This window comes from Lepisma saccharinum, chromosome 3 (assembly GCF_977018435.1).
Source record: "Lepisma saccharinum chromosome 3, izLepSacc3.1, whole genome shotgun sequence".
In the NCBI taxonomy this organism is placed as follows: Eukaryota; Metazoa; Arthropoda; class Insecta; order Zygentoma; family Lepismatidae; genus Lepisma; species Lepisma saccharinum.
Window position 1 is genome coordinate 129,706,258 of NC_139231.1, and position 24,353 is coordinate 129,730,610.

Sequence of the window (24,353 nt, forward strand, 5' to 3'; positions counted from 1 at the left end):
ATTTCAGAAGTCATTGAAAAACACCTTGAAGATTGGGGTGAAAGAAAAGAAACAAGTGGAGGTCAGTACAGGCTGGGTCAAATTTAAAAGTGATTGTGCTTCTTGTAAAATTCTTCTTTACTCTGCCTGGTACAAATGTTGATTGTGAAAGACTCTTCAGTGTTATTAAAACTTATTGTCGAGAGGTAAAAAGTACACTTCTGGTGTCAACACTCGAACAAGTAATGAAAGTGAAATTCAATGTGGACATGACCTGTGAAGGGTTTGGACTGGCAATAAAGGACGAATTAAACATACTCAAGAAAGCAAAATCATCCCAGAAGTATGAATGATGGTTCCCATTGGTGAGTAAGTATAGAATGATACGAATTAGCTAATTACATTAGACCCATAAGTAATTTGAATCTGTAGAGTGTAGACCTATTTTATAGGAGCTATAATAGAAGCAATAACAAATAACCACCCGTATTTCCGTTTTCTTTTTATGTTTTGTGTATGCGCACCTTCAACCTATAGACTATACTCTTTTTGGTCAACAAATATCTGGTCACCGTATCTTCGCAATTAGCAAAATAGTGGCAGAAAAGAGAAGTAACAAACCAAATCAATCAATCGTCAATCGAACGACGCGCGATTTATTTCTATTTCTTTGCAAACTGACAATCGTGAGTTTAATACAGCGCCAAATCTTTTAGGTTAAATTATTTTTGTCCCCCTCCATAAAAAAAATCTATGAGGCAGCGCGCGCCACTGTAATAACCTGAATAAATATTCGTTGCAGAAATAACAGGAAGACGAACGAAAGAAAACAATAGTGGATTATGGAGCTTTAGATGAAGACGTATGTAAACCATAAAGAGAAGGACGTGTCTATTGGTTGAGAAACAAGCTGTATTTTTTTTTTTTTTTTTTAATCCTGTTCGTTTGGGCCCGCTGTTGTCACCTACGCAAAAGCCTCCGCATGTTGCACTCCACCCAGTCATTTCCCACGCCGTCTGCTACTCGTTCCCTCTCTCTAGCAGACAGCTTCTTGGTTACAAAACATTGGAGGTTTGTTAGATCCGCCGATTACACGAGCACAAGGAAGCAAGCATACGCTCAGTGGTATACGAACTGCGGAGAGAGTTTCAGAAGCAGAATCACTTTTTCTAGGTTCGCTAAACGTACGAGTGGTACAAAGCCTTTCATTATTATGTGAAGTGTGATTCTCCGGTGCGAGTTGTGAACGAATGGGAAAATGGAGAGGGCTTTGCATATGGTAAGGATTTTACTGGAATTTGTCTTAAGTTACAAATCGTATAAACAGTTCCTACAGTGCAACATATGTGCGAGCGTTATTCAGTTACAGATAGCTGGTAGTTCATATTTTAAAGGGCGTTATAGAGTGTAATTTTAGAAAAACAAGCCACTGCCAAATAAGGTCATGAATTTGAAACCAATCTCGGATTTCGTAGGAGGCAATGTTTAGCCAAAATTAGAATTGCTCTAGATAAGTTAAGGTTTAGTTTCGGAAAATCTTAATATAGACATGCTGTATTCGGAAAAGAATGGTGCGGTGACGTTCAGTGAAGAAGAATTTACATTGCGTTGTGAATAGAAGGAAACTACACGACCGACATCGCGAGTTGGTCCTGTTTGTGAGCGTAATGCTAATTTGTATGACCTTGACAGTTACGTGACTGAGGAAGGATAAAGATGACATATTTTATGTCGAAATGCAGGAAATCAATTAATTTAAGGTGAACTACTATTTCATGAAATTATCTGCTATTTACAGGTAGTTATTGATATATGTTGATGTGTGGAAGTTGACGTTTTGCTTTTCCTGTTAAATGACTGTAGAGCTGTTAATGCGTTGGAGAATGATAAATTAATGAAATAACACAACGACAGTGATAAAATTACAGAGCGAAACTAACATTAATGAATTTTAATTTACAATTGTTGCATGACTTACCGTAATAATACAAACTAGTAATTCTGCACCACAAGTTGTTCTGTAGAGATGTAAACAGAACTACCGGTAATAACGTGATTTGTTTTGTCGGCTACTTCATGTATCGTGAGAGTAACAGATGGATCAGAATTGATTTTTCTTTGGTATATAGGCATGATATGATTATAATATTACCGTAATATACTTGTATTAGTATTGGCTTTCGTATGCAGTTCTAGTATGCAAAACAGACATGGTGCTTTCACTGAAATCACATTTCTCAGGAATTCTTCCCATTCCACACACTTGTAGAGGTTCAAATACAGTATGTAACATTCTTATTCGTACACACGGATTTTCAAAGAAAATGCTTTAATATCTGAAAGGAAATACACTCTTTTGAAATCGTTTCTTTACAATTCAATAACTAATATCATTAGGAACATAAAATCTAACCCAAATTCTGTATAACCAATGACAATAATACATTAAATGAAACTGAAAGAGAAACATGCCATTTTTTGTACAACTTTTCTATTCGTATACTTAATAATATAAAAGAAAAAAGTATATTCAGAGCAAAATTGACTGACAGATCTAATACTTTGATGCGTATCCATTGGCTTTAATTACTCCTTGACACCTGTTCTTCATAAAATTAATCAGTTTCTGACATGTTTCAGAGTTTATTTTATTCCATTCGGCTTGCAGCACATTCTGTGTTGAACCTTCTTCTCTAAATTTGTTTACTATGTATTGAACTGTGGAGTGTGATTTATTGACTGTTTGTCCAATTTTTCTTAAGGAATAACTTCTAAGGGCCAAATTTATAATAACATCCTTCAGATCTGAACTAAGTTCCTTCACCTTGCCCAATTTCGAACACGCTGATAGATAGACGATAGGCCTACAACAATACCTACGCCAGCATTCCGCTTGACGGGGAGCGTGCCTGCATGTTCAAACTTGTTGCAAACTGCATGAAATCGCCAGAATAGCGGTGGCGCTGTATGCGAGGAAGATTGAAACTCTTGCCTGTACGAATAACAATGTTGCATGAAACAGCGTGTTTTTCTCCTTTCACATATTATATGCTCTGTTTATACACTTTGAACATACATTTTTATTGACATTTGTCTTGGCTTGTCAATCTTGACTGCATGAGGACATACAGACATTGGGAACATGGAAATGAACATACTTGCTGCATTTGAATATTATACTTTATGATGCTGTGGTTATCAAACTGATATGTTATGTGTTAAGATAATTAATTGAAAATCACAGTCAGATTTGTGTTTCTATTTGGAAAAACTAATGTGTAAACAAAGGGTTTGTTTGGTTATCTGTATATTTCCATTGCCATTAATATTAATGATGTAATTCTACAGGAATTATGCAAACAGAAGAGAGTGAAGATGAGGGTGGGTTGCACATAGCTTTCAAGATGACAGTAAAAGAAGATGAGCCTCTCATTGAGGAGGTTGCAGTAGAAGAAAAGAACAGAAATCGCACAAATCAACTTTCATCAACCTCTCCAGATGATTCTACCAAAGAAACTCCTACCATTGGTACCTGCAGTGAAAGAAGACAATCAAAGAATTTGGGAAGTTCAAGGTAATTTCTTATATCTAATCTTTGAAAATATGTTTTCTTGTATAATTTTTCAGGAGATGGTGTAGTTTAATTGATAAATTTTACAATCCACAATATATTGCAATTAGATAAAATAATTGTTTTCTTTTCAAAATTTGACATATTAATAATGATACGACGTGGTGATCAACGGACACACTGTTTCGATGCACCGGGGCGATTCACAGTAGATAACTGACAGGGGTGCCAACTTGTCAAAATTATTGGTGGGGCTCCTCTGATCACTGAAATAAATGAATGAATGACTCACTCCCTCATCACTGAACTGCAAATCTATAGTTAAGGATGAAGCCTGCAATGATTATATTTTCACTGAGGTTGTGTATTTCATATTACATGCTGAATGGTGTTAAAATAAACTTGTTAAGACATTCAAGCATCAACATTTATTAATTACCAAAATAAGAGTGATTGATTGCATTTGGTATTATGGGCACTTCAGAACAAAGGCTATATTTACCTGAATGCCCCTTAATGTGATCGAGGACAGACCTTCAGCAAGGGAATCAAGTATCTTTGGTGCATACAGGGTGGTATTTGGTGGGACTATCCCTCTGGATACTGTATCCCCCCCCCCCCCTGGTTGCTAATTTTTGGGAGTAGGGAACTATATATGTATTTTATATAATATCCCAATTATTCAAGAGTAGTTACTGGAATTTCCTCTCACTGGGAAGTTTTCAGATAACACCCTGGTTACAAATTAATTAACATTCCCAGTTTATTTGAGCTCTGTAAAAATGAACGTTGGCCCATACCCTATGTATCAGCTGGTATTGTTGCATTTATATCAGCTTAGCTTGATATGTACAATATTAAGTATTTAAAAAATATTTTTGAAAATACCAAAATATAGTTTACTTACGGTTTGTGAGTATGTACAGTATGCCAAACAAATTATGTTTCGGGAGTCAACTGCTCCCTTCCTCAGGTAATCTCCTTGGCTAGCGAATTGCTTCGTAGCCGCGTCAAATAGAAGTAAAACAAGGAGTAAGGTGAAAGGTTTTTACTATGGTAAAAAAGATTTCCTAACAACTTGCCCATTCCGCTAAAACTCCCATACCCACATTCCTTTCTTTGTAAAGCTACCAAAAGCGTAAAAAGTCAAAGATTAAAACTTGAAACATTAAAAAAAACACATGCGCACCCGCCTGCGAGATATCAGGTTTGCCTTCTGGCAGAATGCAGGAGGTTTCTGGGTTCCAAACTGCCCACCAGTCTCCCCTCCTCCCCCTCATTACGTCATTTCATACTTGAAATCGCAAGTCTCCTGAACCATGCAGATTACGTCCAGTGTGACATGAAAACCTATTTTTTTAATACTCACTCACTTCCCACCTTTTGAACATCCTAATCCACATTTCCATCATCTCTAATTTATTGTTCCTATCTTTGCATATAAGCTCACCAGACAAAAAATTAGTCACCCCATGAAAAATCACATTAATACCGTGCAACTCAGTCTCTGGCCTTGATAACCGCATGGATTCAGTTAGGAAGGGAGTCCACTGCAGATACTTCGCATCCAGTTTAAGCCACTCGCTGAGGATTAGAACATGCAAATCCACCAAATTTCGAGGATGTTGATTTCGCCGTTTAACCTGCTGTTCCAAAAGGTCCCACAGATTTTCAATGGGGTTGGGGTCAGGTGATTTTGCAGGCCAGTCGAGATGTGATAGTGTGTGTGAGTGTTCATCAAACCAGTCACATACACTTCCAGCCCTGTGAACTTTGCTGTTGTCATCTTGAAAAATGAGGCAGTCCAGAGCATACTCATCATGAAGATGTTGGCTAAAGGGCAACACCTGATCATCGAGAATGTTCAAATAAACATGCTGGTTTCATGTTAGTGGACACCTCAATGAGGAGGCCCAATCCATGGTACGAAAAACACCCCCAAAACATCACAGACCCACCTCCAGCTTGAACCTGACCTTCCACACATTGAGGATGAAATGCTTCATGTGGCCTTCGGTGCGTCATTTGAATAAAGGTAAAAATGTGATTCGTCGGACCACATCACACACCGCCAGTCAGCTACTGTCCACGTTCGGTGATTTCTGGCCCATTGAAGATGTGCAACTTTATGTACTTGTGAGAACAATGGCCTCTTGCTGGGTACCAGACTCCAAATTTGCATTGCATGCAGTTCCCGTCTCAATGTTCTCTCGCAAACAGGTTGAGGTGGACCTTCATTATTGGACTGCAGCAATTCCTGTCTGGTTTGGAAGCGATTTTGATTCACAAGCCTTGAAACTCTTCTCCGGTCCCTCTCAGTTAGGATCTTTTTCCTACCACAATTCTGGCGTCGTGATTCATGGCCACAGGTGTTACACCACTGCTTGGAGACACGTTTAACAGTTTGCTGCGAACCATCAACAAATCGGGCAACTTCACTCAGCATATGGCCGAACACGATTGCTCCTTTTTGCCACTCTGTCGCATCCTTGCATTTCCCCATCTTGACGCGCAAATACTGCTTGTAGCACTAATGTCTCACTCAATGTTACTGCCTTATGATTCCGTAGAGACAGTGTGTGCGCAGTTGTCCACGTAACTCGACCGCTGTGCCTTCTGTATCTGTTTAACGACTCCTCCATGGTTCTGTGCTAGGGTGATTAATTTTTTGTCCCGTGAGCTTATTTGTATCTTCGTATACATTTCTGTTTATTTGTTTGCTTTCATTCCTAACTACCTTCCTTTTCTTAATTTTATGTTACTTTTCAATAATGTGTTCTGACAACCCCGTTCTTGGAACTCCCTCTCTAATGTCCTTTTCATGTTCCCCCCTCTTATCTCCATACTTCTTCCGGTTTGTCCAATATATTCCTTATTACATTCACAACTAATTCTATACACCCCTTTTTCTCCCCCTCAGTTTTTCTCTGGCTTTTTATCCTTTTTGTACTCTGTAAAATGTTTTTCAATTGTCCGCGGGGCCCTCATCCCACATTTAATACCATAATCCTTTGCCACTTTTTCAATCCTTTCGGAAACCCCTTTGAAATACGGGATCCCCATATAACTATACAGTAGAGCGTCGATTATCCGAAGTAATTGGGGGACATGGGTGTTCGGAAAACTGGTTTGTTCGGATAATCGAACTGTACATGTTTATTTGCCAAAAAGAAGTACTGTACAGTAAATTTATTCATAAAAACAGGCATCTCTTTAAGTATGTATTACAAAGTAACGTACAAAGGCAACTTTAGTAGGAATATATAGTACATATGTGGTACAGTTTATTAAACAAAAATATGTACATACAGTATTACATACGCATTTTGCATGAACAATACACACAGTACACAAAATTAACGTTTAAAAAAATCCTTTATTTTGGTCTGTCTAAGCAAGCCTACACGCTTACGAGCAGCTAAGTCACGTACTTTTTTCATTACAGATATCTTTAAGTGAGCGAGTACACAGTTCGGTTAAGCGGTCGTTCGGTTGACCGACGTTCGGATAATCGACGCTCTACTGTACTTCATTTTCTCTTCCCCTATATCAACCCCATCCTTCACTGTTTCCCTTTCCTCTCTCTCGCAAATTTTGCGAGCTCCCCTTTGCATCCTCCTCATTTCGTTCTCCTTATATCTGTTCCTTTTTGCCTACCCCCATGATCCATTTTTCCTCTTTTTGCAATTCACCTAAATGATTACACAACCTTTTTGCTCTTAAAGAAGTTTAGAAAAACATTGTTTTTGGTTCTCCGAACGTGGTCAGATTCATTATTGATGTATAAGTTCCCTGCCAAAGTTTTATGAAAAACACCTGTTCTAATTCCCCTTCCAGTGTTGATAATCCTGAGGTCTAAAAAGCTAATCTCGTAATTTTTCATTTCTTCCTTGGTAAACTTAATACGATCTTCTTGTTCACTCAAATTCTTAAACATCCTGTTAAACCCTTTTCCTCCCCTATAATCAAGGTGTCGTCAACATACCTCCCAAATTATTTAACCTCCCCTTTCATTTGTTCCATAGCCGCCTTCTCAATGTAATGTAGGAAAATACTGGATACAATTCCAGAGATCGGGTTCTCCATAGCTAACCCTTTCTTTTGTGTGTAAGTCATGCCATTAAAACTAAAGTAGGTATATCCTGCACACAAATGAAACCATCTTACATACTCCCATGCAATAATAACATTTAACCCTTTTTCCATTAACCACCTTTGTAAGCTTTGTAATGCTGTCTCTGGGGACACTCGGATATAGATTAATGTCGAAACTCATTATCCTATCCTCAGTTGAAATCTCAAGTTTTTCTATTTCTTTTTTCACCTCCCATGAGTTCCTAACACTATATTCGGTATTTTCCCAACTTCTTTAATTTTAGATCCAAGTGTTTTAGCTAAGTTATACCCTGGATGCAAATACATTGGAATGATGGGCCTTAGGGGGTTCCTTCTTTGTGTGTTTCGGGGATCCCAAACGCTATTGGGATACTCCCTTTCTTATGCCCCTCAATTAATTTCTTTTTCATCGTTCTCGCTATGGTGATACTGGTCTCCACCCCCTTCCTAACTTCCCGCTTAATTTTATTAATTGGGTTTTGGTTCACCACCTCAAAATCTTTGCTACAAAAACAATCCTCATTTTTCCTTTTACATTCGTCCTTATCCATTACAACCATTTTATTCTCCTTATCCGATCGGATGAAAAATACATTGCTTTCCTTAACCCATTTCTTAACATTATTTAGCTTTCTTTTATAGTTCTTATGCTTCTTATCCCTTCCTTTTCCCCCTATTTTATTCCCCTTTTTCCTAACCTGTTCTTCAATGGTATCATGTATTTTTCGTTTTTTATGAGATTATGTACAAATAAGGTAATAATTCATTTGTTTCTGACAGAGCTACTTTCTACTGTTTCCTCCCCTTGTATTTTTCAGAGGCCGAAGGAAAGCCAAGTGGAAACTTAAATTTCATCATCAAGCCTTGCCTCCAGAATATCTCGATCATTACGAAGCAGCAATGGCTCAAGAGGCAGCTTCTCAAAAGGCTGCTGCAACGGCACCTTCTTCCGTAGCAGGATCTGATGTTATGCCATCCACCACAATGCCATGTTTAAAGAGCAAGGAGCCTTGTTCTGAAAGTCCCAAGGCTAGTTCTTCCAGTACTCGAGGTTCCAAAGCAAGAAGTGGGAAGGGTTCAAGGAAGGTGCCGAGCTTTCTGCAAGATTTGAAAGCATACAGCAAATTCACTGGGTCTTCAGATAAGAAAGAGTCTTCGATAGGCATGGATATGGCAAAGCTTGCGGTCGGAACCATGCTTCATGCGAGAGGCATCGAAGGAGCATGCGATCCTGTATCTTCTGTGTTGCCAAATATCCCTGCACAAAAATCCTCTGAAGGATGTCCTGCTCCTTTGAGCAAATTGACAGAGCTTACGGCTTGTGATGGTCAGACTGTCTGCACTTCCACTGCTGCCTCTCTCAGTGTTCCAATAAATTCGAATTACTTGCGAAGCTCATTGTGCGTGCCTTCTGTTGAACTTAATGGTAAAAATTATATTCATACCAGTTCTATTGGCAACTCTGATGAAAAGAGATCTACTGTGATAATGTCTAATAGCAGTGGCTGTAGTGTAGCACCGGATCAAAGTGTAATAGACAAAATGTATAACAACTTGCCATACATGGGAGAAATCACTTTGGATTCTAAACCAAGGCGAGGCAGGAAGCCCAAGAAGGCAGACATCTGTCACCTTATTTACAAAAATTATGGAACTGTTTTTCCAAAGAGAATGGACTTTTCAGCTAATGGTACATCTGATCCAGCAAAAATCTCCTCACCTTCTAGTCTGTCAGTAAACATGGCTACAAACACTACCAAAGCTGAAGAATCAAAGAATATGCAAACATCCACTGGATACTCTGAAAATCTGGTAGATAGTAAAACTAGTTTGTTGGAAAAACAATTACTATATTTCTCTAAGGTGCAAAACAATGGATGCTCTTCTAATAGTGATAATAAATTATGGGATAAGGTAGTGAACAATGAACAGAAAGAACCATTAAATTTATGTATTCGTGATATAGAGGCAAAAAGCAAAAGTAATCTAGAATGCAATGATGCATTTATAAAGGTGGAGCCATCGAGTGATATAGAGGAAGAAGTTTCACATGAACCTCAGGGAAAGTTCAATGATGTGCCAAAGTTAGACATCTTAAGCAAGAGTAAGTTAACCCCACTGAGCAAAGCTTCATCTCCCGATTGCAGCTTGCCATATAGTTTAGGGTCTCCCGTCGCGGGAGGATACGTGTACTGGCCCAGTGCTGGTGTGTTCGTTCATCCTATGGCTTTACAGTCTCATCTGCTGTATTACCAAAAGCTTGGGTCACCCCAAGCATCTGTACCACCCATGGACCCTTTTACAGGGTTTGGCAACTTAGGTTTACAGGTGTCGCCGTGTAACAACTTGTCTTCCACATCCAGTCCAATCCTGCCTTCTAGTGCATGTCTTCCAAAAGCAGTTCATGCCGATAAGAAAAGTATTGTAAAAACATTGCCAAATATTGCACCAAAGCCCCCAGAAGGTAAAGTTGAATTACCGTTAAAAAAGAGTGGAGTGGCGATCAAACGCAAACGCTCTGCAATTTTTATCCCGCCTGCAGAAAATCCTACAGAAGTGAGCATTTGTAAGTTTAAATTTACCGGTGGAGCTAAACCTTCCCTCGAGGAGAAAAAAATGCTGTCGGTAGATGCAGGTGGAAACTTCAGATATTACAGTGGCACAGGAGACAAATCAATGAGAGGATACGAATTTTTTCCACGTGAGGCGTTGCAAGTAGGAACTAGCGGAAATTTGAATAAAGTTTCCGTAGGTTTTCCAAATGCATCCTCAGATGTCAAGGAGGATATGAATTGTGTTCCAACAGAAACCAAGAGCGCAGTTCGGTTTTTGACACCACAGGAGCAAAGTGTGCCTTCGTATGGTTGTGATTCATCTCCGTCGGGAAGTGTCATGTGGAAACCAGAATGTGCTTCTTCAGAGAATGCAGAAATTGAAAAAAAGCCAAAAAGAAAAAGAAGAACTCGAAAGTCAATAATGCGTGAAAAGTTAGAACAGACATTTAAAGAGAAGGGATTCCTGATTCAAACCCAACAACTAGAATCTGCAGAAGGTGCTACCTACTGTAAGTTTAGACAGTTGAGGAAATTTACTCGATATCTGTTTAGGAGTTGGAAAGATTATCTTCCAGGCAATATACAAGAAATTTCTGGTTCTGATACAAGTTTAACTCCATCGCCACATGGTGAGGGAGACGCAAATACTCAAGTGCCAACTTGAATTCTCAAACATAAGAGTAAGATTTTATTAGTTTTTAATTTTCTGTGGTACAAACAAATTACTCATTTCTGTGGTAAAATGCATGTTTTGAACTAACTACATATGATTATGTAGGAGTATTTTGTAAGATGGATTTGAAAATTTGGGTTTATTGTTAAACAAATGATCTGACTTTGACACATCACAAAAATATCATGTACATGTGTGTGAAGTTGTGATAGCAGAGCTTTAAAACGATTTATGCTCTTAAAAATGATTGTGCCAATCAATTTAGCATGAAGTTTTTCATCTATACAAATGTTTACAGGCTTTGGTTAATGATAGTAGATTTAAAATCACAAACATTTAATTAATGACAGGTACTGTATAGTGATACAATGTAATGATTGTTAATGTGTAAATATTTGTGATGCCTCAAAAAATATCTTAAGATCTCTTGCTCTTTGAAGCAGGTACATCATATTACGAAGTCTCAATTTTCGTACAAAACCAAATAATCATTTTCTTCCATATTCTATGTTTGTGCCTACTTTTACAATAATCTGTTTATTTATAATTTGCATTGTGCATAATATAGGGAAACTAATTTTTCAAAGATTGAAAGTAATAAGGGCATTAAATACATAATTGGCAGCTATATTGTATGTAGTAATCTGTGTTATGATTGATATTGCAGAGAAAGATGCAATACTATTTCAGTTGGTACCCATTGAAGTTACTGGTCACAAGCATTAGGCTAAACAGAGTTAAATCATTTTACTACGGTCAATACAAATGTCAGGAGTGCTTCAGTTGTAGCAGGAAATAATGGGGACGCAGGGAGTTGTGAAAAGGTGTAAACATTTTTCCAAGTCTGTAGCCTGTTTGGTGAGTTTTGTGTATCAATGTTTTTCTTGACTGGGTTTGTGTGTTCTTTATTTAAAAATGATCTTGCATATATCTCATTCAGATGCATAATGCAAATTTTTAAAACAGGTGCGCTTTTTCTGTTGTTTTTTTTTTAAAAAAATATTACTGGAACAAATCTACATATATTCCTACAGTGAATTGCCCCCCCCCCCTTATTACCACTGTAAGTGCTGCTTTGACCTCAGATAGTACATGCACCCAGATTAAAATATATATGTATTGGAAAAAATAACCTTTTTGTCTATTTGCACAAAAGTCTATTATCTCAATATTACATTCATTAATGGATTAGGTCCATATATTATGGCGGCATTACATATGTAGGTGGTGTATTCAGGTATGCCTAGCATAGCCTGTTCTAAACCTAGATAGGGTAAAATATTTTTTCAGGAAGACTTTTTTTTTCTCAAAATGTGTGTAGGGAATATTTAAGAACTGCAGTAAAATATATATATATATATATATATAAATAAATAAAATATTATTTCCATAGTACACTAATGATGTGAATGGATTCATTTATCTAGCAAATCCGAAGAGATTTCCAGTTTATAATGAATCATTCAAATGATAAAATTGCTGCAGTGGTACCTTTAGTTTTATAATTTCTCATAAATACACTTAGCTTCTTAGTTGAAACAACCCTTTATGTTTCTGAGTTATGAATTCATTAGCTATAGGCCATACAAAATACATTATCAAAGTTGTCAGAGATGCCCCTGTTTGGTGTGTCTTCTGGTGGATACTATGCATATGTATGTTTTATTTACAGTTCTATTGTTCTTCAGTAGATTAAATCTTCTACCAAACTACAAGCTTTACTAATAGAAACTTTTTTAATTGTTAAAGCATCTGAGATTTAAGTAAATAATTTTATATTGTTAATTTTTTATATGTTTATTGGTTGTGAAGTGCGAATTAATTTTTTTTTTTCAACAGTGGGTTTGTGTAATTGTGTGCTTCTGAATGATTTTCTGCACTTATGCATTTACACTGTAAAGGTTTGAATGTGATTAGATAACAGGTATGCAGGATAGAGTATTTACAGAGGACATTGGTCTGATAAAAAGCATACTTCACATATGCTCTATAACACAACGGCTAAGGAAGTATTGTGCCTTACTTAAGCCTGTAGTGGTTTGTTTGTGTTGTCTGCCCTATAAGTAATGTTAAACCAAAGCCTGATAATATTTCAAGGAAATCAGATCTAATGCAGAAGCTACTTTGAAAATGCTTGAGTTTAAAAAATACTGTCAAGAATGATTATGCTTTATACAAATCAATGAGGCCAATTAATATAGATTTTCTCATACAAATGAATTTTGAAAATTTCTCATACCGAGCTTCAATCCTATTACAAATTTTGATGCATTTGAAATGTGGTTGACATTTTTTGTACATACAACCCTGATTTTTTGTATATAGGATTAATCTTTTAATTTGGAGAAAGGTTGAGAATATTTTTCTTTAACCAAAGATTTAACTAAGGGAAAAGGATTTAAACCAAATGGCTTTAAAATGTTTTTTTTTTACCTATTAAGATTTATCCAAAGTTAACAAGCAAAGAGAATGATGCTTTAATTTTTTTGCCATAGTTTCCAGCACCCAAAGATATTTTATAAATTATAACCAAAAACATAATGTTGAGAGAGGGCAAATCTTTTTTATATGTGGTTTTCTGGTATTTTTTTCTTTCTAACAACTAGTCATTTTACATGCTAATTTCATAGTGAAGTGTTAGGAAGTGATCACTCAGCCATACATGTAATGTGTGATTTTTAAATGTATAGTATGTATGTGTATATATGTTCATGTTCTAAAATTAATAAATATTTATTTATTTTTTGTTATATTTTTGATTGTTGCAACTTTTGTTAGGTTGAAAGTAGTTCTTAACATAAAATTAATATAGCTTGTGTTCAATATTTTGACAATGAAATTCAGTAATCTGCATGTGAAGTGAAAAATATGAAAGTGTTATTTATTCAGTTAAGTTAAACTAAGGTCTCATGTTACTGTTACATCCATGAAACTTATAAGAAATAATTTGCTCTCTAAATATGCTTTCGGAAGTTGATTACTCATCAATTCGAATGGCTATTACTGTGGACAATTATTGAGTGTTATATAGGATGTTCTACATATACTTCCAATCTGTTTGTGAATGCACAACATATATATCACATAAGATTAGGATCTCTGCTCGCTTAATATATTTTTATTGTTTTAAATACAGGTTGTCTACAAATAATTGAAACAGTTTCATGATGTTACTGTACATGTATTATTGAACGTATCACAAAGTAACTTTGCAGTTTTGTAGAGAAACTCAACAAGTATTGTGACACGTTACAAGTTGTGGGGGTCTTCTGTTCCCCGTGGTGTAGTTGAGCATATTCATGACTTTCCGAAACTCAAAATTTAGAGTTTACGGCACCTTCTTCTTCAGCGAACAATCATTACAGGATATGGGTATCTTGACATGTTAGAAAATTGGCTTGTGCCACAGTTAGGAACAGACAGTGAGAACTTTATCCCACCAGTTGGATGGTGCTCCACCCTAGTTCCATCACGATGTCCACGAATCCTTAAGCCACTGGAGTGTTAAACCGATGGTTGATTGAGTTGGTGTTTTAATTCTACTTTATGTACAGTAAGGCTAATTGGGACTGGACCTGCAGTTTAAAGTGGGATCTAAACCACTATGTGTCTCCACCGGGTATTGAACCCAGGACCCCTTTATTACAAGGTGATGATGTGTCAAACCGTTGGATCACTCGTGGAAATGATCAACTGCTGTTATTGCCTCACGCTCCCCTGACTTAACTCCATGTGACTTGAGGGGGGGAGGGTTATGTGAAGGATTTAGTGTTTGTGCCTCCATTACCGAGTGTTCTAGCAGAACTGTGGACTCGTATCATTAGTGGTTTTGATCGAGTTGATAGGAACATGTTGCATTGCGTTTGGGAAGAACTTGATTATAGAGTTGATGTTTGCAGAATCACAAAGGGGAAACATATCTAATACTTGTAATATGTCACAAAACTGTAAAGTTACTTCACAATATGTTCAATAATATATGTACAGTAACATAGTGAAACCGCTTCAATCATTTGTAGACACCCTGTATATTTAACAACAGAGTTGAACATTTACGTAACTGGAGATTTATAAATTTTAACTAAATAAACTAAGGAAAAAAACAGATACACATATTGAAGAACTACAGTACTGATCGAATTGCAACAGGCAAAATATTTTTTCCCCCCTTGTCAGTATTTCTCAATAGCACAAGCATTGGATATGCTCATGGGAGATTGAAGTCTGCTACCTCGTTTACATTGAGTTAACAAGTTGCATTTTTTATTGGTAGAACTTCATATTTTAGTAATTTGTTGATATTGAAGTCCTGTATGTTCTCATTTTATTAAAAGAGCTGATTGAACATAACTAATTTACAGTTTAGTAAACAAGCTGATTTGCATGATGACTGAAAAATAGGTTCACACAGTGGTAATAAAATGCTCATAGCAAAGTGAATATTCTTTTTGGCCATCATGTATTTATAACATAGCTTTTGTGATTATTAATGTCCACATAGAATCTCCACACTTTTAGTAGTTCTGTGAAGTATTTTGTTAATGATATTCATCAAACATTTATGTGCAGTTAATACATTGTAAGTTTATTTCAATGAGATCGTAAACAACATTTTTTAAATTATTTTTGGTCTAGTGTAAAAACAACTTAGGACTGTTAAAAGTGGTGGCAGCTTATTTGGTAACCAGTTTTGTCAAAATGCATTTAATACAATGGATTGATGTTAATGAAATCTTAATTTTGTGTGTGTGTTTTTTTTTTTTTTTTTACTGTAAATTGTCATTAAAAGAGGTAAATGTAGTAGTATGAACAAAATTGTTACAGTTTCAGCTGTGATTACCATATTCTCACTTGTGTATATGAATGTTTGTACAAATGTTAAAAATTATTTTTCCATAAAAATTGGTAGTTACAGATTAATCAAAATATAGTTGGTATAACATGTCTAGTCGATTTTTATAAAAATGTATAGTTTTGCGAAACCATCTTGCAATATTGGGATTGTTGTGCAATACACACTTAACATTTGGTTGTGCTGAGTGATGATCTACTTTGTTGAGTTTGTATATAAAAGAGAAAAATACATAAAAAAGGCACTTATTTGTAGCATTTTAATTTGCCATATTTTTTTTTTGTTCCCATATCCTCCAAATTTATGTATACCTGGTGATGATGAGGATGAAACTCTTCCATAACCATTCACATAAATACTGATGAGAGATGGTGTACTTACAGGTGGCTGAATTCTCTTCTTTCCAATATTACAGAACTGTTTGTTTCTTTAACCCTTTATATGTCGAGGCTTTTTCCCGCATAATATTTGAAATTGTGTGCTGCTCCGACAAAAGTGTAATACCCTCAGAAACTACAGTTACAAATCATACCCTGTTTTCTTCAGCATAGATCAGCTAGAAGGCCATAGTCAGCGGCGTGCATTCTGGGTACGCAAGGTACTCACTGCGTACCCACAACACCGTAAGAAAAAAAAAAATTTTCCCCACCTTCTCGGAGCATGAAAATTCAACTATCGTCTCTCCGAAACCCCTTCCACTGCCAGAAATTCTATCTTCCGTACGAGAACGCTGCTGCCTTGCCCGAGTAGCCTGGCCCTCCAGGCAGTCCCGAACGTCTGCCGAATGATCCCGATTGTGCCTTCGGTGTTGCCCGCACCCACCCCATCCACCGTGGCTTCTGCCGATTTCCACGAGCAAAAACTGCTGCCTCTGTTGGGTACCCTAGAAATTCGGAGGGCAATCCCCATTGGCTCCGATCAGCCCCCAACATATGTTTGGGTCTTCCCGTGCTCGTCCCACGCTGCATTTTCCTGTTCAAAGCACATGGTTCTAAGAAGCCAGGGTACCTAAGATTTTGGCAGCGTCTGCAGTGTTGGTAGTAGTCAACATATATTTTTTTCTTTAATGTTTAGTTTACTAACATTGGACAGACACGCTTGTTTTATTTTATTATGCGTTATAAAAATTTATTATTGACATAAATCGGAGCGGAAGGCAAGAAAATGTTTATCGGGAGGTGAGGGAAATGGAGTGATCGACTGAGCATTGCGTTTTACCTGAAACCCTTTTCGGCGTCGTCATGTCAATGTGTCAGAGGGAAATTATATGGACAAATTGCATGTTTCACACCATTCTCATTATCTGTCTTTCTCATTCTAGAGATCAAAATTGTATTCGTGTCACTTTGCATTTCAGCTTATGATAAGGATGGGTGTTGACTGTTGACCCGACGATATAAATGAACGAAAGAAAGAAACATAAACACGATGCTTACTATGGGATTCGAATGTACCCCCGCTCCCTTACGTTGCAAAGTTATGTCAATGGACGTTCTATTGTGCCGAACATAAGGGTGGAAAATCATATTGGTGGGATATCTCAATCTACACACACGCGTGCATATTGTACATATATACATATTATTATTATGATATACATATTTATAATGTCATTCAATATAAAAAAAATAATGAATTTCTAAATATTTAAAAATGCATTATTAATAAATACATAGAAAGAAATCAATTTGTTACTTTTATATACATCAGATATTTAAAAAGTAGCAAACTAATTCATTTACTAACTGGTTAAAGATGTCAATAAATTACAAAAATAGTTGGAATCGTTTTAATATGCAATAGTTTTTCTATTAACATCATATTTATATTTGTCTTTCATTCTTGTTTTACTTCTATTGTGCATATTTTGCTATTGGTGTGGATCTGTTAAAGATCTCTTGAAGAGGTAGTGTATGTTTTTAATATTATCCTTCATCTTTCATTGTTATAACAAAAACTCTCCCTCCCCCCGGGAAATTTTGGTGTTTGGATTTTCGAGGCCAAGATTATTGGTGGGGGGAAATCCCTCCCTCCCCCCTCAGGACTTCGAACCCTGCCCAACATTTATTTGAGCTTTTGAAGTGTGTTTGGATTAATACCATTCTATTCTGATGCATTTTCTACGAGAGTCCGTAATTTCTTCATTCTACAAAATATCTCGTCGACTGACAACCCTGATCCATTCATCTGCAAATGTGAGTGGCTATTTCGAGGGAGGAGACACTTGTTATTGCGAGAGGTTGACGTTTTTTGTTTCTTCCGTCTTGCATGTGAAATTTGCAGTGTTTCGTTCTTAATATTGTTTTGTCAGTGCGGTGAAGAGGTGAAATAGAAATAATATGGAATCGGGAGTTGTTCATGACGATCTGGAGAGGGTTTTTTCGTCATATATTTATGAAAAGAAAGTGGAAATAATCCGAAATGGAAAGCCCGTTCCTGAATTGAAGGACTTGTCTCCGGCAGGAGGAGTTACGAAGAATGGTAAGCAGCATGTTAGGCATTTTCAGGAAAAACTTACTTATGTGTGTATTTCTTCCTCAACCCTTAACTAAGATATTACTTATTTAAACATTTGTCTTTCCTTTCGTTCCCGTTCAATGTGCATCGCGCTGCATGAAGAAACTAATCAAGGTTGAATTGTTGAACTGCACGTTTTTTGAGAATATATTCGCGAAGCAGGTATATAAAATATCGTGTTACATCTGAATCTCTCCGGTAGCGTTTTAAGGTTATATCTTTATATAAAAAAATCCTGAATTAGATCCCATTTCAATTCAACTAACTTCAATCAGCTTTAGTGTGCATAAAGGAAGCTTAAATTCTGCTTCCTTTAACATACCAAAAAATGCGGCAAAAATCTCTTTTTTTTTTTTTTTTTTTTTTTTTTCATATGAATGCATTTTATACAGCCACTAGTATTGTTTTAAAAGTTTGGGAAAATTATCCACTAAGGATTTCACTAATGTATTTCTCTTGCGTACCCTAGTCTAAATGCCACCGTACGCCACTGGCTAATATATTTCGAGTTAGATTTTTTAAAAATGAAAACTTAACTTTATCCCACCTAGTACTAGATTGCATATAGTACCTAAACATTGGCTGCTTCATGATTCACTCTCTCAAGCAATTGTCAATTTTGAATAAGAAAAATGCCTTGTATGTATAAACTTATATACTATTGCAAATTCTTTGTTATAAGCAGTTAGATGCATAAGCAACAATTGTAATTGCATATACTTTTTGAAAAATGTAAATTAAGTGTTGAAAGTTTATAAAATCCACAAGTAAAAAATTGACATTTTCTCATTTGTGGTGATCACATTAATCCTTCAAATATATAGCAATGTGAAAAATTTTCAAATACCACTTACATCACTACATCAAATAAGTAACTATGTTCTTGTTCCTAGAAGTGGTTATAGAACCTTTTAACCTTATTAACATTGTTAAATCCTTAACATTATTGCACCTACTATGAGACCCACAGGAACGCTGTAGTCATACCAGATGTTATTCTAGCTAGCTATGCTTACAATGCTAGGAAGGCATGCTACGTTCACTACATTATCACAGTTTGCGATATTTGATTTATTTATGTTATTTAGCGTTGCTTTTCTGCCATTTTTGGCTATCATGATGAGGATGAAGGGACACTTCGCAAAGAACACCCATTTTCATTTATTTTTCACCAGTAACGTGTAGAAACCTGAATTTTATGATTAACCGAAATATTATATTTTGATTATCACACACATTAACTTATGGATCTCTTCGAGTAAAACTAGTAGATAAGGTATAGTTTCATTGGAAAACTTATGTACTAAAATTTATAAATATTCTGAACTCTTAATTTCCTACAATGGCCAAGATTGTAGTGGGAATTGGTTCAACCCAACTAAATACTATTATTCTTGCAATGACTTGTTCCACATGTAGCAAGCATTTCAGATTTTTTCTACGAATCGCTCGAGTTCCATGGAGTAGAGTACATGTGCAGTATAATTTTTCCATCAATATATGTATGCAACAGCTAAACATGGCCACTCCCATGTAATTTCAAAGCATTTTTTCCCTGTGCAGCATAACTAGCCTAGTGCAGCCATGGCATTAGTTTATATGAACAATATTACGACTAAAATGCTGATTAAGAGGAATATGATATATTGGTGAACAGATCTATTACAATTTTCTATTTTCAAAAATATGTTACCATACTTATTTTATTGACCTGATATATGCACCCATTCAATATAAAAAATAAACTCAATTTTACACAAGAATTAGGTTTTCAACAATAATGACACATTATACTCGTATACCCATAGAGTTCATTGATTTTTAGAGCATTTAGTTTGCAAAAATCTCGCCCATTGAAGCCCAAATAGTTTTGCATTTTGTGCAATGGGAAATTATTTCCTGCCTATGAACTCTATTGTTTTTCTTCCAGTCTCTCTCCCTACTGTAATTCACCCACGTTTTCTTTAGGTTATCAGAAGATGCAAATTCTACATATGCTGATCCCTGAATGCTTCCAAAATACCACACCGCTTGCACATCCTGGTGCTGAACTAAGGTGGTCGTCAAATGATCTCTACCGCCCGTCACCAAGTTTACCACACCACCTGGGAAATCTGACGTATCCAAAATCTGACCAACATTCAATGCTAAGATTGGCCATTTCTCACTCGGTATCATCACAACTGTATTTCCGAAACAAACTGCTGGTGCAAGCAAGGACAGAAAGCTGAGCAAAGGGTTGCTATCGGGGCAAGCTATGCCAATTACACCAAGGGGTTCCAGTGACAAAATGACGGAACTATAAAACTGGGTACTTGGAGCACTACCAGGAAACTTGTCACAGCACGATGCCCAGTGAAAGAGGCACTGTACGGAAGAATTCACTTCGTCTTCAGCTTCGGTCTCCGAGCAGCCCACGAGCTTCCTTAGCAACTGGGCAAACTCATTTTGTCGAATATCTAGATTTTCAGCTAGATAAAACAGCAACTGTGCTCGATTGTGCCCACTGCGTTTTGCCCATCCTCCTAGTGCCTTCTGAGCTGCCTCCACAGCATTCCGAATATCTTTTCTGAAATAATTGCAATAATAAACAAACAACACCCACAGAGATACTCTGCAATAGTAATCATTACTGAAGTTTACAAACTTGTGTATTTTCAACCCATAAAACAATATAGCTTTGCAAATCATGATTCTTAGTTTCTTGTGCCATGAAGGCACATTTAGGGGATATGGGGGTAGGGCCCCACATATTCTCAAACTCTGCCATTTTGGAGGTAATGTGATCAGCAACATGCTCCACCCACTTTTACCCCCCCCCCCCAACAAGTAGCTCCCAGGTACTCATCGATTTGAGGTTGGGTGAGCCACAGAGTTGCTTTATATGGGGACAGGCCATAAAAATTCCCATCTTAGATCACCCACCCCCGGAATTGAACCAGGGTCTCCAACTTGGCAGTCAGACACCCTACTGATTAGACCACTGGGGCTCCATGTATGTGCTCATGGATGAGGATGCCACACCTGAAATAATAAATTATTTCCAGTTTTCCCTTAATCTTGCAAAGCGTAATACCTCATCCATAAGGTCTTATTTCAACTAACACAAACAACACATAAGACATTAAACTCTATTTCTGGATATGGCTTGAGTTGATTTACTTGGTGTCTTAAGTCCACTTTATGCACAGTAAGGTTAATCGGGACTGGACCTACAGTTTAAAGTGGGACACAAACCACTATGTGCCTTCACCTGGTTTCGAACCTGGGACCCCTTTATTACAAGGTGACGACGCTACCACTGTGCCATCAGGTAGGCCCTTCTGAATATGGAATAACAAGGAAAAAGAAGAAATATCAAATCTAACCTGTGACCATCTAGTATTCATCTTTTCGATGTTATTCACCTGATGAAGACTGTTGAAACAGTTGAACGCTTGTGTAAAAGAGAACTACACTCTGTAAAAAAAAAAATTAGCATCACTTCATTATTTTTGGTCGTCAGCATTTCGCTCATGAATTATCAGTTGTTTTATTGATTTAATTTGACTTGTCGATTTGTTTTCCTAACAATTATATAAAACACTATATCTGTACAATATATTTTTATTATTTAAGTCATAGTTACGTACATAATGCACTTTACAGAACTAATAACAAAATTAATGCAAATATAGCTTGCGGAACGTTTTCGCACAAAGACAATTTTTTCAAGTAAAAAGATTAAACAAAGGTTTTAAATGCATCATGAAATGTCAATTTGTAATGATAGTAAGTAAATACATTGACTAGTACTTAGTGCGGCCACCCCTGGCCTTCCTAAGTGCTTCCAACCTTCGAGGCATGCTATGAATGAGATTTTGACAATATTTGACCTCAATTTCATTCCAAACATGTACAATTGCTGCCATAAGTTCCTCTTTTGACCTGTACGTCTGATTACCAAGTTTTTTTGCACATCATAGCCCACAGGTTTTCTATAGGATTCATGTCTGGAGAGTTGGGCGGCCACCGAAGTCTTTCAATATTCATATCATGAAACCAGTTATTCACCACCTAAGCACGGTGACAGGTTGCATTATCGTCTTGAAAAATAAAGTAGTCCAAATTCTGTCCAGAAAAATGATCTCCTGCAGTTTGTAGAACTTTCCGATTCAGGATTTCCAGATATTGATCAGCCTTAACGGTCCCTGCGCAAATATGCATCCTGCCAATCCCTTTTGCAAAGAAACATGCCCGAATCATAACACTGCCACAAAACTTTTGAGTTTCTAAAATACAAGATTTTGCAAGTTCTTCTCCCTTCCGCATCCACAGTTTAACTGAGCTGTCCTTCCCCAGCAATTTAAATCGTTTTTCATCAGAAAATATCACATGTTCCCAATCTGTATCATTCCATGCGACACAACGTGTGACAAACTCACGTCTAGCTTTTGCATGTGCGTCAGTTAGTCTGGGTTTTTTACGTGGGACGTGTTTAGAAACACCCTGTTTCTTTAGTCGGGATAGTACAGTAGCATGAGTAAGATTAACTCCCACCTCATTTTGAAGTTTATGTGCAATTTGGCATGAATTCATTCCTCTGTTCTTCAGTGCCATGTCCTTTATCATACGATCCAGTCGAGGTGATGTCTTTCTTTCTGCCACAGTGACTTCTCAGTGATGATTTTCCATGTTCTTGTTGCTTTTGCAGGCAGCGGCTAACTGTGGATTGATGCATTTGAAGTTGTCGACCAATTCCTCTCTGAGAATGACCATCCATATGCAAAGCAAGAACCATTCCTTGCTTACGTGGTGAAATGTCACTTTCTGCCCATTTTTTTTTTTCGAGAAAACACGCTCAAATACACTACACATCACCAGAACACTTCACAAATATGACAACGTATCCAAACTGTCAATAATGAACATGTAGTTTGCAACATAAAACACGTCACAATTTGCACTACTAACAATCGTTTTACAGATTCCTGACAATTGATTACAAAGCCTTGCAGCAGTAACTGATTGCAACACCCTCTAGCGGACACTCCAAACACTAAATCAACAAAAGAATAACACCACACTACACAGTGATACCAGACCAATGCTTCAATCAATTGATTTCAAGTTGAGCAGGAGAGATGCATGCGAAACTCATAATTGCCAACATCCGTAATAAGAATACAGTGATGCTATTTTTTTTTTTTTTACAGAGTGTATTTGCCAGAAAAACCAATAAAACAAACTAAGTCAAAGACATTTATTATTTAACATACCTCTGATAGGCTGAGAGAGGCAATTGCAACATTGAACTAAATTCCTTTTATCACTCCTTTGGCCAAGGGATGAGCATGGAACAGACCTGAATTATTTTTTCATTGCAAAATGAAATATAAACATTATGCAACTGATTCTCTAGCTACCCCATGAAGCTTTAGGATTTGTTAAGTGCCTATTGATGAGGGAAGTGTGGCTTTTAGCTGCTGTCAGGATGTTTAACAACCATCCAGTGAAGAGAGAGTACAGTGCTCATCCTCAACCAACTGTGCTACCATTTTTTAAAGTTACTGCTGTTTTATAAAGTTTGGCATAGACACTAAAAATAGCTGAAAAACCTAAAATTAGGCAAGCAGTGGTTGTTTGATTCACTGATTGGTTGAATTAGGCTATTTTATATTGCTTTTCTGTCACTTTTGGCTGATCGCAACAATGAAGATGAGTGACGATATGATGAAATTGATGAAGGGACACTCACGAAAACACCCATGCTCAGGCAGGGATGCTAAACTCACTCTGTGGTTAATATTTTAGCTAACAGTTCACAATGCAAAAGGAGGTGATAAATCAGAAGTCGCACACATAGCATTGAGACACCCAACAAGATTTTGCGAAAGTGACAAACCTTGATTATTTCTGACTTGTGATGTGTTATTGAACATATGATAAAAAGCAACGCTTAACTTTGACCCAAGACATTATGAAATAAGAGCTCGGCCAATGGAAAGGTTAAGGATCCAGGTCACTGAATTGAGTTTGCATCATTGTTAGTAAAGATGCTGCTGTCACGACACAAGAATTACATATATTAAACAATGAAAAAGTTAGAGA

General features: G+C 36.8%; 2 protein-coding genes across 2 annotated transcripts in view; one reads left to right on the plus strand and one right to left on the minus strand.

Annotated features, from left to right (window-relative positions):
* The first annotated feature begins 1,205 nt into the window (after positions 1-1,205).
* On the plus strand, positions 1,206-12,229 carry LOC145985403 (uncharacterized). Its single transcript, XM_083119380.1, has 3 exons — positions 1,206-1,258; positions 3,328-3,553; positions 8,485-12,229. The coding sequence occupies exons 2-3, from the start codon at positions 3,333-3,335 to the stop codon at positions 10,883-10,885; spliced, it is 2,622 nt and encodes an 873-aa protein (XP_082975506.1). The 5' UTR covers positions 1,206-1,258; positions 3,328-3,332; the 3' UTR covers positions 10,886-12,229.
* A 7,727-nt stretch (positions 12,230-19,956) lies between these two features.
* LOC145985404 (aldehyde dehydrogenase family 16 member A1-like) overlaps positions 19,957-24,353 on the minus strand; it is a 29,200-nt gene continuing 24,803 nt past the window's right edge. The window contains exon 11 of the mRNA XM_083119381.1: positions 19,957-20,832. Within this exon, the coding sequence (XP_082975507.1) occupies positions 20,094-20,832 (739 nt within the window). The 3' untranslated portion in view covers positions 19,957-20,093. The remainder of the gene's footprint in view (positions 20,833-24,353) is intronic.

What these genes read in the sequence shown, in the direction of transcription:
- LOC145985403 (XM_083119380.1), top strand. Translation starts at nt 3,333, where the DNA reads ATGCAAACAGAAGAGAGTGAAGATGAGGGTGGGTTGCACATAGCTTTC. An exon ending in AAGAATTTGGGAAGTTCAAG is followed by an intron (nt 3,554 to 8,484) that starts GTAATTTCTTAT and finishes TGTATTTTTCAG; the next exon opens with AGGCCGAAGGAAAGCCAAGT.